Raw genomic sequence first — 17,389 nt, 5'->3', positions numbered from 1 at the left:
ACTCCTGTCTACTTTCTTCATCTCTCTGACAATCCCACTTCTTCTTTGCCAACCTCTTTGCCTGTATACTCTTCTGTACTTCCTCATTCCACCACCATGTCTCCTTGTCGTCCTTCCTCTGTCCTGATGTGATACTAAGCACCTTTCTAGCCGTCTCTCTTACTAGCTCTGCTGTAGTTACCCAGCTATTTGGTAACTCTTCACTACCATCCAGTGCCTGTCTCATTACAGCTGAGTGACGTCTCCAGGCGTTTCTGCAGTTACCTCCTACTGTGCCTCTAGGCATCAAATATTGTCTGTTCATATTTGCATTAATAATTCCAAAACCATGCTACATACAAGGTATCAGAATATTTTATCTTGAAGCATACATTATGGCAAACACAACTGTATTCATATATGAGCTCTGTCAATTAGTGTTTGGTAGAACTGTGAGGTGATAACTTAATTTTTTAAAGACTGAAGCCACACCCACTGGGAGTTAAAGGTATGCACTTAAAAGAGATCTACTGGAGGGAATGAGTTAACTCATCCCTGAACTCCACCTCATAGTTACCCTTTTTCAATTTCCACTATTTGATCCTTGGTGCTGCCCTCACACTCCTCCTCCTCTTCTTGATCACCAACGTCATCCTACAAACCAGCATCCTATGCTGCCTAACTACACTTTCTCCGGCCACCACTTTACAGTCTCCAATCTCCTTCGAAATGGCCCTCCTACATAAGATATAATCCATCTGTGTGTATCTTCCTCCACTCTTGTATGTCACCCTATGCTCTTCCCTCTTGTTAAAATACGTATTTACCACAGCCATATCCATCCTTTTCGCAAAATCCCCTACCATCTGACCTTCTGCATTCCTTTGTTTAACATATATATATATATATATATATATATATATATATATATATATATATATATATATATATATATATATAGAGCACAATCCACATGGTCATGAATGATATACATGCCATTAATGTTGTCAAACACCTATGTATGGAGTGTGTGCATTAGCAGAACAGGTAGCACACATGCATCTGGTGTAACAACTTGGTTGGTGTTCAGCACCATCAGGCAGTCACATACATTTCACAGAAGGCATACCTAAGTATGGCCAATAAGCTGTGTGACATCTCACTGTGACAAAGGTGGTATACTTCAGTTAAACTTCCCTGGAAGATGTGTCAGGAGGGACATGAAGAAGGGTGCATTGTACACTGTTATTGGTGTGATGAAGGCTGGGAACCATGAAAGTATTTTGGCCTCTGATGTGGATGTCCTTCACATACCCAGTACTTGTGTTACATTCAAGGGAGTAGTTAGCACTGTGACCACATGCTGGTGGATGTACTGCTTACCATCTACCCCAGCACATGGGTCACATACCTATTGGTCTGATTATAGTGTGTGCTGTCCACATTATACTTGGGTTGTGTGTTTGTTTCATGAATTAACAAATCCCCCCATGTGTCTTGTCAATGCAGGTGTTGTCATGCTTCTGATAGCTGTGTTTATGTGTTGCTTTTGTCTGCATTATACTAATATCACAGTTGGAGTCAATGATTGCTCACATTCTGTAGTCCTTCAGACAGCTGTGTGGACAAAGCATGTGTATGTCATCTGTGATGTCCATCACTTAACTAATGGACAGGAAAGGGCCTAGCAGACAGCTGTGATGTATGGACCTGATCTCTGGACCTGAGATATTGGTTACATCACACATTTCAACACAGTGAGATGCCACATATGTGATACACTGGTCTACCCATTTGGTGATATAGCTAATTATGGGTACATATGATAATGTTGAGTGAATACCTCAGGGTGGATTTGTATCAAATGCCTTGATCTGCTCAAGTTCCACAAGACGATACTGTTGTCATCATGCATCAGTGACTTATTTGAGGATATCTATCAGATGTAACAGACATGATGTAGCATTAACATGTAGCAAAAAAAAAAAAAAAAAAAAATATATATATATATATATATATATATATATATATATATATATATATATATATATATATATATACACTTGTTTCCCGACTTTCTAAGCTAGTATAGTCCAGTTTTCAGGTTAGTGCTGAATTCAGGGCTGTGTTACAAATCTCTGTTTGCCCATACCTTACTTGGATAGAAGGAAGTTTATCTGTTCAGCTGTGAAAGAGGGGAACTTTGAGCAACCTATCTGTCCCTGGACGAGTGGTTTCAGCCCAGAAATTAGTAGTTTATTGGCCATTTTGGGCTAATTTCTATCTCTTTCATTTCCCTGCTATAAATACTGTATTTGCCCAGTTTTGCACACCGGGCAGCGCCGGTTAGCTAGGGTAAAACTATTCCTGGATCCACAAAGTCTCCTCTTCAATTTTTCCCTTGGAACTAGACAAACTTTCAACTTAAGCACTCAAGCCATTCATTTCTCAGCCTGGCACTTGCTCAAAACTTATAGCAAGCACTTATAAACCCTAGCACTAGACCCTCCTGTACTGTACAGAAGGACAAGGCTCTCTATTCAACCTTACCAGCCATCCAGTAAAACAGTTCACTGTACCTATCCAGGCATGTCCAAAGGGCAGTTTCAGGTGTACTCTCCAGTCCAATTGGTGAATCTGGGCATTTTGAGGCAATATTACAACTGCTTCATGTACACAGACAACCCCCTCCTCCTACCACTAAACACTAATACATGTGAGAGATGCAGGTATACAGCCAAACTAGAGGCTAAGCTCTCTCAACCCAAGACTGGATCAGACAGTCAGGAGGAGAAGGGAAATACTTGCATCACACCACCAGTCTTACATAGACCCATTAAACCACGGCAAAAAACACACATAAATACATGAAAACATATTCGGAGGCTCTAAATAAAAATCTGCAAAACCAACAGATACCTCCAAAGCAAACATCCAAGCAACCTCCACCCCCCCAACACAAACCATGAAACACATAATTCACAAAACCAGTGTGCCATGCAATCACAGCCCTTAAGGCAAAATAACATACCCAACATACTAGTAATAGGTGACTCTATAGTCAGGCACACTGATGTCCCACTCACTAGGCTGAATAAGGAGAAGGTTATTGTTAGCTGCCTGTCGGGTGCCAGGATCTGCCACATAACACAAGCACTCAGGTCACTCCAGAACAAGTACAAATATGACTGTGTCATTGTCCATGTTGGTGTGAATGACCTGAGCTGTACCTCCCTGTACTACATGAAAAGAGACATGGAAGAGCTCTCTGATCACGTAGCATGGGCCAGTATGACCATAATCCTGAGTACATCCTGCCCTCACCAAGAATGATACCATGGTATAAAGAAATAAATCTCGATTTCAACAAATGGCTTAGTTTCTGGTGTCATTCAAAGGGGACCCAGTGTCTGTCAGCCTAAGATGACATGCTCAACAAGCCACGCTACTTCGCTAGAGATGGCTTGCACCTGTCACCCTTAGGCTTTGGAATACTGGCCAAGGCTCTTGCCACCCCCATAGTGCCTTTTTTAGGCAAGGCTCAAAAGACAAACCCTCTGCCGTAAATAGCACAAGTAACAAAAAACTGAGGGTAATGCTACTCAATGCCAGAAGTCTAAACCTCGAAATGCACACAGTCGAGGCACTCCTCAGTATGGAGAAAATCGATATATGTGCAGTAACAGAAACCTGGTTTAAGGCTTCAGAGAGCATCCCAGCACTACCAGGCTACAACTCATACCATGCATTTCGGCCACAGAACCCAAACCGAAATACAAAATGCGGGGCTGTATCCATATTCATCAAGGATACCCACACCTCCAGGTTAGTGGCACAGCACGATGCTTCAGAGATCATCCACGTGAAACTAACAATGGGCAAAACTGCAATTTAAATTGTAGCTTGCTAGAGATCACCCACCATGTCCCAGGACCCCCATTCCACATTTCTGGAAACACTGGGAAACATAAAGCTCCTGCCAAATACCCTAATATTGTGTGATTTCAATTACCCAAACATTAACTGGGAGAACTACTCAAGTACTAACTCCCTTGCCCAACTTTTCCTAGAATTTATAAACTCAAAACACCCTGGTTCAACTGGTCAACACTCCTGCCAGAGGTGACAACATATTGGACCTGGTCATCACCAACATGGGCGACCGGTGTTCCACAACAGAGGTCAACCCCTTGCTGGTTAGATCTAACCATAAACAAATCACTTTGGATATCCATATTCCACCCCCACCCCCGGACAAGAAAACCACCATGAAAAACTTTTCAAAAATAAACTTCACATTACTTAAGACTGAGGTGGAAAGTTTCAAAGCCCCCATGCTGAAGGATAACACTGTCCAAGCTGCAAAATCCTTTACTAATGCATTCTATGGGCAGCTACAAGAATGCATGGATTGTGCCATCCCAAGCAAAACCAAGACTCACTCTTCCAAGAAAAGGAAACCAGTCTGGTGGACTCCTGCCATAAACAAGCTATACATAGAAGGAGGAAACTAGTACAGAAAAGAGTAAAATCCCAAGAAGGGAAGGCATCCCTGATCAGTATCAGCAAGAAACTACGATCTCTCATAAAATCATCCAAGGCGAGCTTTGAAATAAAAATTGCCAAGGACTCCAAAGATGACAACAAGGCATTCTTTAGCTATGTCAAGAATCTAAATGGCAATGCTCAGATCTGCTTGGAGTTAGTGCAGAATGGCACAAAATACACTGAACCAACCGATATCACCAACATCCTGGCAGACAGGTTCAATGCAAACCTCACCCCCTCTCACCCCCAAAAGGGCCCATAACCATACCAAAAGAATGTAGAGTCCCTGAAATCAAAGACACTCAGGTTAAAACAGCCCTCTCCAAAGCCAAAAATGCAGCATCAATGGGACCGGACGGTGTCCCAGGCTGCGTCCTACACAAGCTCAAAGACGAACTAACCCCTCACCTAAACACACTGTTCAAACTCAACCTCTCCACAGGCTACATACCCATAGAGTGGCACACAGCAATGGTTATTCCACTCCACAAAGGTGGAGCCACAACAGACCCCGGGAACTATCACCCTATAAGCCTGACTAGCTTGGTCTGCAAGGCTATGGAGTGCATCATCATGGAACTCATTAACAGAGACATTGGGAACCTCCAAACACTGGACCCCAGTTTGGCTTTGTTAAGGGCAGATCATGCCTCCTAAACCTGGTGGACTTCTTTGAGACAGTTACCAAGGCTATAAATGAGGGAAAGGTGGTACACACAGCCTTCCTAGACCTCACTAAGGCCATCGACACCATTCCCCATTCTGGTATTATAGACAAGCTCACCAGCCTGAACATAAACCCCTACACCACAAGATGGGTTGCCAACTGGCTCATGGACAGAACTCACATGGTGAGAGTTGCGGGAGCTAGGTCCAACTCTAAACAGGTTACAAGTGGCATTCCCCAGGGCTCAGTCCTGGGACCCCTCCTGTTTGGCATATACCTCTCAGAGGTACAGGCAAGCACATGAGGACTATGGCTGACCAAGTTTGCAGATGACTGCAAACTAGGGGCTATAATTGACTCTCCAGCTGACACAGACATCCTCCAAAAAGGTCTCACTGAGACGGATACCTGGTGTCAAAATCATGGCCTCAAGCTAAATGCCAAAAAGTGCATAGTCATCCCCTTTGGAAAAACAAAGTACCCACAAACTACCACATAGGTGGTAGTCCCCTAAATACGAAAGATGTAATAAGAGATCTTTGGACCCAAGTAGATAGTAATCTCACCTTTGATAATCATGTTGCTAAAGTGGTTAGAAAATCCTTCTACGTGGCCCACCTAATCACAAAAGGGTTCACATCCAGATCAAAAGAGGTCATTGTGCCCCTCTACTCATCACTCATCAGACCCATCATAGAGTACAATGCCCCATTTGGGATGTACCTTACAAAACACCTGCAACAGCTGGAAAGACCACAGAGGTACCTCACCAAGAGGATCAATGGCCTCAAACAGATGCCCTATTCAGCTCGACTGAAGAAACTCCAGTTGTACTCAGTTGCATACCACCTACTCAGAGGTGATCTCTGCCTGACATACAAGGCCATGTCCAACCCAGAACTGATGGACATGCTCCACCTATATCCCCTCGAGCCACATGCTCTAGGGATCTAAACCTCACTACAGCAATAAATAGGACGTGCTGGAGGGATAGATTCCTGTCCCAGAGACTTCCCATGCTTTGGAACAAGATCCCAATCTACATTAGGCAGAGCTCCTTGCTAACACTCTTCAAAAGAAACCTTGACAAGTGGATGGGAAACAGAAAGTTTACCTCAGGGATCACTTCAGTGGCTTTGCTGGATGGAGGCACAGGGAACTAATCTAAGGGGGCAGCAAAAGCCAACACATTCTGGTTAGGCTTATAAATGCCTTCGGGCAGATAGCCTAGTACCCACCTATGAACTTATGAACTTATGAAAACTCACACTGGTCTGTTGCACACAGACAGAATATGACTTGTGTACATGTAGAAGAGGCACATGATCATATGTTGGTCCACCTTACAGTCAAGGAGAGTCAGGATGTCTGTATACATGCATGCTTAAGGTACTGTCCCCTCTACTGAGATGGATACATGTTGATGTACACCCTTGTATGGGAATATAGCCCATGTGCAGGGTGTGTTGAAGTGTGCATACCACTGTATTAGGAAGGCTGAGCACAGGCAATCTGTAATGTTTTCACAGGCCATTACTTCCACATGATAGGCCTAGATGAAGGTAAGACAGTGCATGCTACCTATCATAATCTGGTCTACAGTTTTGACACAATCTCCCATGCAGGTATCATTGAAAAACCCTCCCAGCTGGGGATTAAACCTTACATCAGTAGATGGCTCACTAACTGGGTCACCGACAGAAAACATGCTGTGAAAGTTGGTGAATCAACCTGTAACAGTAGAACTGTCACCATTAGCAAACTCCAGGGATCTGTGCTTGGCTCTTCACTGTTTAGACTTTCTCGACAGCTCAGGCTAAAGTATATGACCGTTGCCTTAATAAGTTTGCTGATTCTTGCAAATTGGGTGCAATCACTGAGTCCACCAATGATGATAATATAGTACAGGAGGAGCTAACACAGACAAATGACTAACCAACTGGGTCACCGACAGAAAACACACTGTGAAAGTTGGTGAATCAACCTGTAACAGTAGAACTGTCACCATTGGCAAACTCCAGGGATCTGTGCTTGGCTCTTCACTGTTTAGACTTTCTCGACAGCTCAGGCTAAAGTATATGACCATTGCCTTAACAAGTTTGCTGATTCTTGCAAATTGGGTGCAATCACTGAGTCCACCAATGATGATAACATGGTACAGGAAGAGCTAACACAGACAAATGAATGGGGACAAAGGCACACAATCTACAACTAAATGCAGAAATGTGTCTTTTTTATGTTGTCCATCTGAAATGTGGAATTCCATGTTAATCACAGCATTGACAACAGTCCTGCTATGCTGACACCCAGTGATGCCAGCACTGGAAACACATGTAGACAGCAGTTTGACCTTCAACCACCAAGTATCCATACTGGTAATGAAAGCCTATGTTCTGCACATCATACATAATGCCATCATATGCAGCTTATAGGATTGTTTGACAGCAGTGTATTCAAACTACATAAGAAAATAATAGACTATAATGCTCTCTTTTGCATGTACCACACCAGACACATGCAACAGCTGGAGAGACCACAGGACTTTCTCAACAAGATAACATAGGACCTACAGACCATGCCATGATGTATGTGGATAGAGTTAAAGCCATGTCACTGTAATCAGTCTGGTATAGGATGAAGTGATGTCTGCCTGCCAGCGTCTGATCCTGCTCTGGTGGGAGTACAGCATATCGCATATCCAAAAATCTGATATAGTGATGGCATCAGCAGTGTCTCTTGAAGAGAATATGGTAATAACAGTGTCCCACATGTTGGTGTAAAATGCTCTCTGTAATGTCAAGCAAGAGATCTCACACAGACACACACACACACACACACACACACACACACACACACACACACACACACACACACACACACACACACACTACAGAACTCAGTACTTTATGCAAGCACCATGGCACATGTCTGACTTGGAGAGTGTCAGACAACACTTATAGTTGATGACATCAGTAGTGTCTGTTGAGAAGATAACAGTTTTCCACATGTTGGTGTAAAATGTTCTCTGTAATGTCAAGCATGAGCACACACGCACACACACACACACGGGTCTATATCAGCATTTTGAAAATTTAATAGGTCAAATCAGTAAATGTCGAACTGAAATGATCGACCTATTAAATTTTCAAAATGTAATAAAATAACCCTCCCCTCCAAAAAAAACTAAAGGGTGTAGGCAAGGGGACAAGCCCCCCTGTGCCCACCCCACACCCCCGCTACTTAAATATACCAACTCTGAGACTGCACTACATGGAAGTAAATGGAAATCTCCCCTTACGGAGATTTCTCTTTACCCATTCGACATTCTGCACTTTTGGCATTCCCGAGGCGACAATATCAGATTCGATATTGTCAGGTTTTGAGATGCTGATAGGAACCCTACACACACACACACACACACACACACACACACACACACACACACACACACACACACACACACACACACACACACACACACACACACACACACACACACACACACACACACACACACTTGACTGCAGAGAGAATAGAACCCCTACCTAAGTACACAGACTACAGAGCTCAGTACTTTATGCAAGCGCAATGGCACAAGTCTGACTTGGACTGTGACAGATAACACTTTATAGCTGATAAAAGTAGCAGTGTCTGTTAAGGAGAAGATAGTGTCTCACATACTAGTGTAAAATGGTCTACATAATGTCAAGCATGAGCTCTCATACACACACACACACACACACACACACACACACACACACACACACACACACACACACACACACACACACACACACACACACACACACACACACACACACACACACACGCACATGCCCAGTTGATTGGTGTGAGGAACAAAACCCCTACCTAAGTAGACAGAATACAGAACATAATACTTTATGCAAGCATCATGGCACAAGTCTGATTTTTTTCAGAGCTTTACTTTATATACTAGCTATAGATATTGAAAAATACATATATTGCATGAATGCATGCATGCATGCATAAATAAATAAATAAATAAATAAATAAATAAATAAATAAATGTGGATTGTTTTCACCTACAATTCCTAGACTTCATCAGATTTAAGTATTCATGAATCATACAGATTTTTATGTGGGCTTTAATAAACATTTTTTTATTTACCTCCAGATACTGTGTGATACTAGTCAAGGGTGGTGGGGATTGTGAATCTCTCTTGGAAGAATATGATGACTGGATTACAGGAAGACTGTAATACTTAAGTGACGGTAAACAACCATGGTCAACCAGAATCAGGGTTAGTGACCTCTGTTTTGTATATCTATAATCATGTAATAAATGCCAGTTATACCATGTTCCAGTAAGACGATTATTGTCCATGTTAGGGTTATGCAAGTTTGAATGATGTCTTAATTTTTCAACCAGGGAACAGATGTTCTATGTTTAATTAGCATGAGAGTTGTATGACATTTTGGTAATGTCATGTAATATATGGAAACAATTTTGACTGATGGGGATGAGATTAAGTTCAGATAATCTGCCAAAAATTTAATAATCGAAGGCCATGCTGATTTGAAAGAATATATTGAAGGATGCAAACCAGGAAAAAGGGGACATGATATAATTTTACAACCTGCTATTACATTAGAATGAAGGAAATGTATGTGTTTTTCCAGAGGAACACAAATTTTCACATTCCCAGGGAAAACCAGCAACATGAAAAATGCTTTTGTTGTTAGCAACAAGAACTTCATCAGACATATATTCCTATTGCTGCTTTTTTGTACATATTGGTGGTAGGCAGCTTCAGTGTACAACTTCACTAAGCACGACTCACTAACAGTTCATATATCATTTCACACAACACTGTACTATAGCAATAACTGATGATGTGGATGTGGTATATTGAAGATTTACCCACAGTTGGTGTGGTTTAATCATGAGAGTGAAGCCCAAGTGATTAAACAAAGAAAACCATGGGTAAATCTTCAATATACCATACCATGGAGTCAGTTATTGCTATTATACAATGACATTAAGAAAAAAATTACTTACTTTTCTAAAATACTGTCTTTGCATGACAGCTTCTTGGTGTTCTTCCACTTTCTTTGGATATTCCGCTACTTTTTTTTTTATGTACTGTGCATGAGTATGGGACTTTCATTCCCACGCTTCCTTAGTGCATCAGTGCTATGTGATGGATGCTGTGTATAGGAAGCAATGGAGAAAGGAAGATCTCCGTTGCCTTTTTTTTCAATTAAAAAAGATACCAGTACACTTTGAAGGTATGAGAGAGATGGGGTATAGAAAATAAAAGGATAATCAGGTACATTTCTCTAGTTTTGCATAAATCACGATTCTTCTTTTATTTTTGTCTATCCCATCTCTAACATTGGTTTGAAGTGTCCAGTTTTGCAAGTTTATTACTTTTTTATGTGAAAAAATGTGAAATTTTTATAGCATATATTAATGGAAGAAAGTCCAGGCGACCGGACCTTTTTCTATTGGTATATGCTCAGATTTACAACGGGCGCACTAGTTGGGTTGACCAATCAGCATGCTACTTTTTGAATATTAACGGACAGTCATTGTATAATATATAATACTACATCCCAGTTTAGGCCTTCACTCTCCTTTTACCTAATCCAATGTAATCCTGTAACTGAAATAACTTGGCACAGAATCATGGTGTTTGATCAAACTGTTTATCTTCTAATTGCAGCATTATCAGTTGATCATGTATGGGTAAACATGACTCTGAGTACTGTAAATCATGAATCCTAGGTAAATTATATTCATGTATCTTCGGGTAGTATTCACTTAGAAAGTATATGTGTACTTTTGGAATAGCTATAAATAAGTTAGACAAGTGTGGGAAGCTTCTATATTTTTTCTTACTAGGTTGTGAGATAAAGATGTTTAGTTTAGGTACATTGTTTTGAAATGTTTATATATTGTTAGCTGATCAGTGATATCTGTAGTGTAAAGTGTTGTTAGGTATACCCGTACATAAGAAATCTTTCTACTACCTATCTTATCTACCACAAAGCATATCTATTGGGAGACTGCAGATATCATCTCTGCATTTCTCAACCCTAATTGTCTTTATAAAATAGCACCATTAAAATGAATAAAACTAAGAAAACCCAGCAAAATGAAAAAACAGAAAGAAATTCAAGGCATGCATGCATTTACTGCAGTCTAGAAAGTAATTTGTGATCACTTAGCAACTGCTTACTATATTAGATACTGGAATGTCATTTACAAGGGTAACACAGAAGCTTCCTTTAGTGGGTTTCTTCTTTGCACCTTCCATTGTTTCTGTTTGTGCATTTTCCCTACATTTGTTGATATTAGATATGTACATTCTAATGTTCATACACGTACAGTCCATTGCACACGGTTAGCCTGCATTAACTGTAGGCAAGATAATAATCTGCATGACAACTTGTTAACTTTTGCCACTTTGGTTGATAATATGTTCTAGCATCTAACATGAAAAAATACAGCACATCTTGGTAGTAGAAATCATTGTGCTACAAAAAAAGTGTACTGTATGTTAAAGAATACAACAGCATAGCATAGTATAACATATGACAGTACAGAAGAACACATTATAGAACAGAATAACACTGTACATAACTATGAAGTATATAATATTAAGTAACTGTGTAGCTCTTAATGGTGTTGTAATTAGAAATTTAGTGGCAGCTGCATTCTGGGACTACCTGACAGAGACTAACTATTAAGACACTGCTGATAAACCATTCTAGATTCAGACAATAACTAGGGATTTTTTTTTCATTTTCTCCATAACCTGGAGAGGCTACTTTCATATGAACATTAAAATGGCAGAGCAGGTGCTAAACATTGTACATTACCTCACTTTGTAGGATCATGACAGCATGGTTGAAATGATGGTGCTCCAGAGTAGCAGAGGTGCCATACAGCTGTGCAAGAGCTGAACCTGTCCTGTAACATATCAATGTTTGTAACAAATTAAACAATGGATGTACAATGCACTGTCTATGTTCTTTACAAAGTCAATATACCTGTGGCACAACACGACAATCCTATGCAATCAGTATTTTTTTTTGAAAAAATGCATTGGATACAAACAGTTTTTTTATTTGTACATTGCACAAATCAGTAAGCTGATGGAAAATACTGCCTAGTCCTGTGAAATATATAGGTAAAACCACGACAGTTGCCAATATGACCCAAGTGTGGTCAATGTCTCAAGCAATGGAAAGGTTTTGCAAGGAAAGCAGGAGTATACAGCCGATGCTAGGGAGGCAGAGAAGCAGCTAGACTCAGTGTTCTAGTTGCACCTACCGGTAAAGCTCGGAAAGATTTGTGCTGCATAAAACGGGGGTAATCTGGGTAGGCAAAGGTCTACCCTCTGATTTTGGAAATATGTAGAGCTGCTGCCTAAGCTGAAAAGGTTCTATGTTGAGGATCCATCTGGCAACGAATTACAGTCTGCCAGTGTACAACTCTTACCCTCAACCAGAGAATGAATGGTTTGTACAGCTCATGCCCTGGATGGGAATAAATGGGCTGTATGGCTCATGCCCTTGCTGGGAATGAATTGGCTGTAGGGTTTATGTTCTCTCTAGGAATTAATAGGCTGTAGCTCATGCCTTGGCTGGGGATGAATGGGCTGTGGGGCTCATACCATGGCTGGGAATGAATAGGCTGTAGGCTCATGCCTTGGCTAGAAATGTATGGCCTGTAGGGTCTCATACCTTGGCGAGAATGAATTGGCTGTAAGGCTCATACCGTGACTGCGGATGAATGGGCTGTAGGGCTCATGCCTTGACTAGGAATGAATGGGCTATCTCTTGCTCTGAGAACAAATATGCAAATAGGGTGGATGGAGGCCTAAAGGCGAGATGGGTGTATTGTGTTTCTAAATATGAATTTATAACATGCCAGCAATGCTATAGATAAGGACTCTAGATAACAAACATAAACAAAGGAGAATACACAAAAGTCAAGTAAATCTGAAATAAAAACACCCATTTTAAATGGCAGAGGTAATTATTTGCATTACTTAACAATATTAGTTTTGTACCACAAAATTTAATGTTTCCAGAGATTAATAAAAGAGAATAACATTCCACTCATCCTGAGTTCTAAGTCATGATATACAATAATTCATTTTTCTTAAATGATATCCCTAACCATGCAATAAAGTCAAACAGCTCATATTAAATGGCACTGAAAGTGATCTACAAACACATTTTTGTTATTAAATGGTCTTATTATTATAAAAGTCCCAACTTTCTCTCTCTCTACACACATATATATATATATATATATATATATATATATATATATATATACAGTATGCATTTATATATATATATATATATATATATATATATATATATATATATATATATATATATTACATCCATCCACAACCCCTTTTTTCCCATTTATACACATGGATTTAACAATCGTCAAGAGCCAATGTTCATACCTTACACACACACACACACACACACACACACACACACACTCACATATATATATATACATATATATATATATATATATATATATATATATGGGTTCCCTTCAGATGATCAGAGTTTTAAAAAAATGACTTTCATATGACTGAGACCACATGATCGAAGTTTTAAAACTTCGAACGTTCTGAATGGAGATCTCCATACAGCATGAAATAAGAAATTTTCCCTTTTCCTTGCTGTAGTGCGATTTCGGAGTCAGTATATTTAAATAGCAGGGGTGTGGGGCTGCAGAGGAGCTTGCACCCCTGCAAAAACGTCCACGAAAATTTTTTTGTTTTGGTTTTATTTTTATTTCAGGTGTTCAGAGTTTTGAAACTTCAATCGTATGGTCTCGGCCATATAAAATTTGAAGTTTTAAAAGTTTGATCTTCTGAAGTAGACCCATATACATATATCATTCCTACATGTACGTGTGTGTGTGTGTGTACAATATCCATATAATACTTTGCTACAGTTAGGCATGGCAAAGCTCATGTTCTTGCATCTAGATGCCTGAAACCAATTTAGAATAACAATTTATAAAAATGCAGTAGATGCAAGTGGTATCCTCATGTTCATCATGACCTTCTTAGCTGGAATTTCTGGTAATCAACTCAAATGAAAAGTCACTAGACAAATCTTTGGTGAATGATAATGAAGTCTGTGTACTCCCTCTTGTAGATCTGATTACTTTTATTCAAACATTTATTTACTATATTAGTGGGAGAATTAAATCCACTACAAGAGAATAGAGATCATTAGCAGCATTACCAGCTCATGCCCTTAATCATCTATCATCTATGCTGTTATTTTTTTTCCCCTGATGACTTCATCTGATCAATTTATTCTGTTTGGGGTGACATACACCCTGCAGCTACTCCAGAGTTCTAAGACCCACTGGTTCCTGTCCGCGGATCACTATTAGCCCACTCATTCTCCCTTTGATAAAAATTAGGTGTAGAGAGCTCACCAGTGACAGGTTATGCAGAATGACCTACCCTTGTTTACCCTCTTTTCCCATACAGACTCAGTGCTGGGCTATTCCATGTAAGACAGCAAAATAATCCCTGTCCACTCACAGACAGATAATCAAAAAAGGGCACAGAAGATAAAAGTAAATTGGAAGTTGAATTTGTACAGATAACTGTGTTGACAACCAGATGCACTGCAGAGGTTATCCCAGTCTGTATTAGCAACAGAAACATGGTTCTGAGACTGGAGTAAAGCAAAATGTCTGACACTTCCTCTCTTCCTCTCAGAATATTACTGAATAACATGGGTGACATCTTGAGCTAGGCCCTTTATATAACAGTACTGGATGGCACTAGAGGGATAGCAATGGTGTGTGGCTACTGCTGGACATCTGATGGTAGTCTATGTATCCCATAGTGAAACTTGCTGCGCATGGTGAAACATGATAAACCATCTGCATAGCTGTGCATTATATGCAGCAAACGTATAGCTAGCAAAAACTGCATCTGCTACTGTCCCCCAATCTATCACCCCTCTCTCCCCAAAGAAAGCTCTTTTTCATAAGTGAAGAGAAAAAAAATGCCTGTTCTTCTTTTAAACTGTAGCAAACTGCTTGCTACCACTCAGGCTCACACAGAATGCTACAGCACACAGTTAAAAACAAACAAAAAAAATGAATTTTTTACGTTTAAGCTGTAGGAAGTTGCTACAGTTTATTCTATGCATGAAGTGCTACAGTGCCCAGTTAAAAAGAAAACAAAAGATCCTTTTTACTTACAAACTGTAGGAAACTGCTTCTTATAATGTTGCAAACATTTGTTACAGTTAATACCAGAAATAGAGGGCTACAGCACTCAGCTTTGATGCAAATGCAATATAGACATTTTCATGGAGGTATCCACTGAGCAGCAATCGGGATTGGCTGATTGCTTCCCCTAACACTTTGAGATCAGGGTGGCTGCTTCCTTCTCACCACCTTTGATACGCTACTTCTATGCATTGTCTAGACATGATAATGTGCTATGGCACCAGAAGCACAGAGCAAACTCAACATAGTAGAACAGGACAAACTGGTGGTCAGAAAAGGAAATGGGAATTGAGGCAGATGTCAGAATATTCTAGTAATCATATGTTGGATGCCTCCACATCACCCCCTACAATGGCAGACATGTAAGGCTTATATCACAGGTACTAGCAGCCTAAATGAGCACCAGAGCAGAGAAGACAGTAATGACAACATGGGCAGGTGCACACTCAGAATTGTAAACCAAACATCAGTAAGCTCCATGCTACTCTAAAGTGTACTTCATGGACTGGCTGAGCTAGTAAACAGAGATGAGTATATTTACTTACCGAATATGTGGACGGTACTAACCTCATGCATACATACATACATAATGGAATTGTGGGGTGCTACTGCAGTTAAGTCACATAATCCACATGTATATAAATCCTATGCACCATTTCCTGCTGACTAAGGAACAGTGGGTAATACAGACTGGACATCAACTGACTGCCACAGCTACTGGTACCAGCTACTGAATGTGCGACAGTAGTTCCACTGGCTCTCTGGTGCAGGCCATCTTCTGTGGATTGTGTAACATGTCTTACTCAACATGTCATGCTATTTACCTGCATACAAAGTCTCTTTGGTGTACAATTTTGTGTGTCTTGCTTCACTGTTTTCCTGTATCTTATAATTCATGTCTGGCCATAAAACAGTATCCCCCCATGCTTTAAGGTGTTGCTATGATTATTACATCTGTTTAGCCTAAAGTCTCCTGATATTAAACAATGGTCATGAGAGGGGTATTGAAAGACTCAGCACAGAGGCCAGTTCTTAACTGAAATTAGAAAAGGTCTGATATGAATGACCTATTACCTTTGCTAATGATGCTAAGAGATGCAGCACAGCTACTACACAATGAGGTGAAGAAAAGATAAACATGACTTGGCAATCCTGGAATGATACTTAAAACATGGCAGCTAAAACTTAATGCCAAAACAATTACATAATGCATGTTAGGAGCAGAAATAAACAAATGAATGAATAACACAGCTAAACTAAATCAAACAATGTTGTAACAAAGCAGTAAGGGATTCCACTTGGATACTGGTATAAACAGGATCAGCCATTACTAGTTTATATATTCTTCTTTTCTAGACAGTTTGTAAGACCCATATCGAGAATATTTCATGCAGTCCTACAGACTAATATAAACTGAGTAAAAAGAAATTCAGAGGAGGGCAAAAAAATGATAGAAAACTTTCTAAATAAGTAATATGGTGAAATACAAAAAGTCCTTAATATGTATAGTTTTGACTAAGGGGCACAGCTCTCAATCTCTAAGCACAAGAAATCTGGACAAATTCAAAAATTATGGGGGGACAAAAGGCGAAAAATTAGGGATACATTTAGATATTATTCTTATAAAGTAAGAAAGTTGCTAAAGTAATAAGTTTTGCATTAACCTGCATTTTCTGAAGGATATGGTCTCAAATTAAATATATGTCATTATTTAGTGAATTCTGTCCTCAAGAATTTGCCAGAAAACCTCAAATTTTAGAGGAATAGACCAAAATATGAGGCCAAAATTTGGATATTCTACAAAAATCTGAAGTGTTGAGAGGTATGCAATATAATCAAAACATTTCAGTAGCTCAAAGGAATGGATAGTTCCCAAATCTGTACATTCTTGTGAAATAAGAGAAGTACCT

The 17,389-nt window shown here is 39.9% G+C and overlaps 1 protein-coding gene across 1 annotated transcript in view; it reads right to left on the bottom strand.

Moving 5' to 3' along the window:
* Positions 1-17,389, bottom strand: part of PDE11A (phosphodiesterase 11A) — a 3,012,459-nt gene that overhangs the window by 448,324 nt on the left and 2,546,746 nt on the right. Inside the window, exon 14 of the mRNA XM_044075310.1 lies at positions 12,062-12,152. Within this exon, the coding sequence (XP_043931245.1) occupies positions 12,062-12,152 (91 nt within the window). The remainder of the gene's footprint in view (positions 1-12,061; positions 12,153-17,389) is intronic.

This window comes from Protopterus annectens, chromosome 6.part0 (genome assembly GCF_019279795.1).
Source record: "Protopterus annectens isolate FY-2018-M chromosome 6.part0, PAN1.0, whole genome shotgun sequence".
In the NCBI taxonomy this organism is placed as follows: Eukaryota; Metazoa; Chordata; order Ceratodontiformes; family Protopteridae; genus Protopterus; species Protopterus annectens.
This window is presented reverse-complemented; position numbering and strand designations above follow the sequence as displayed.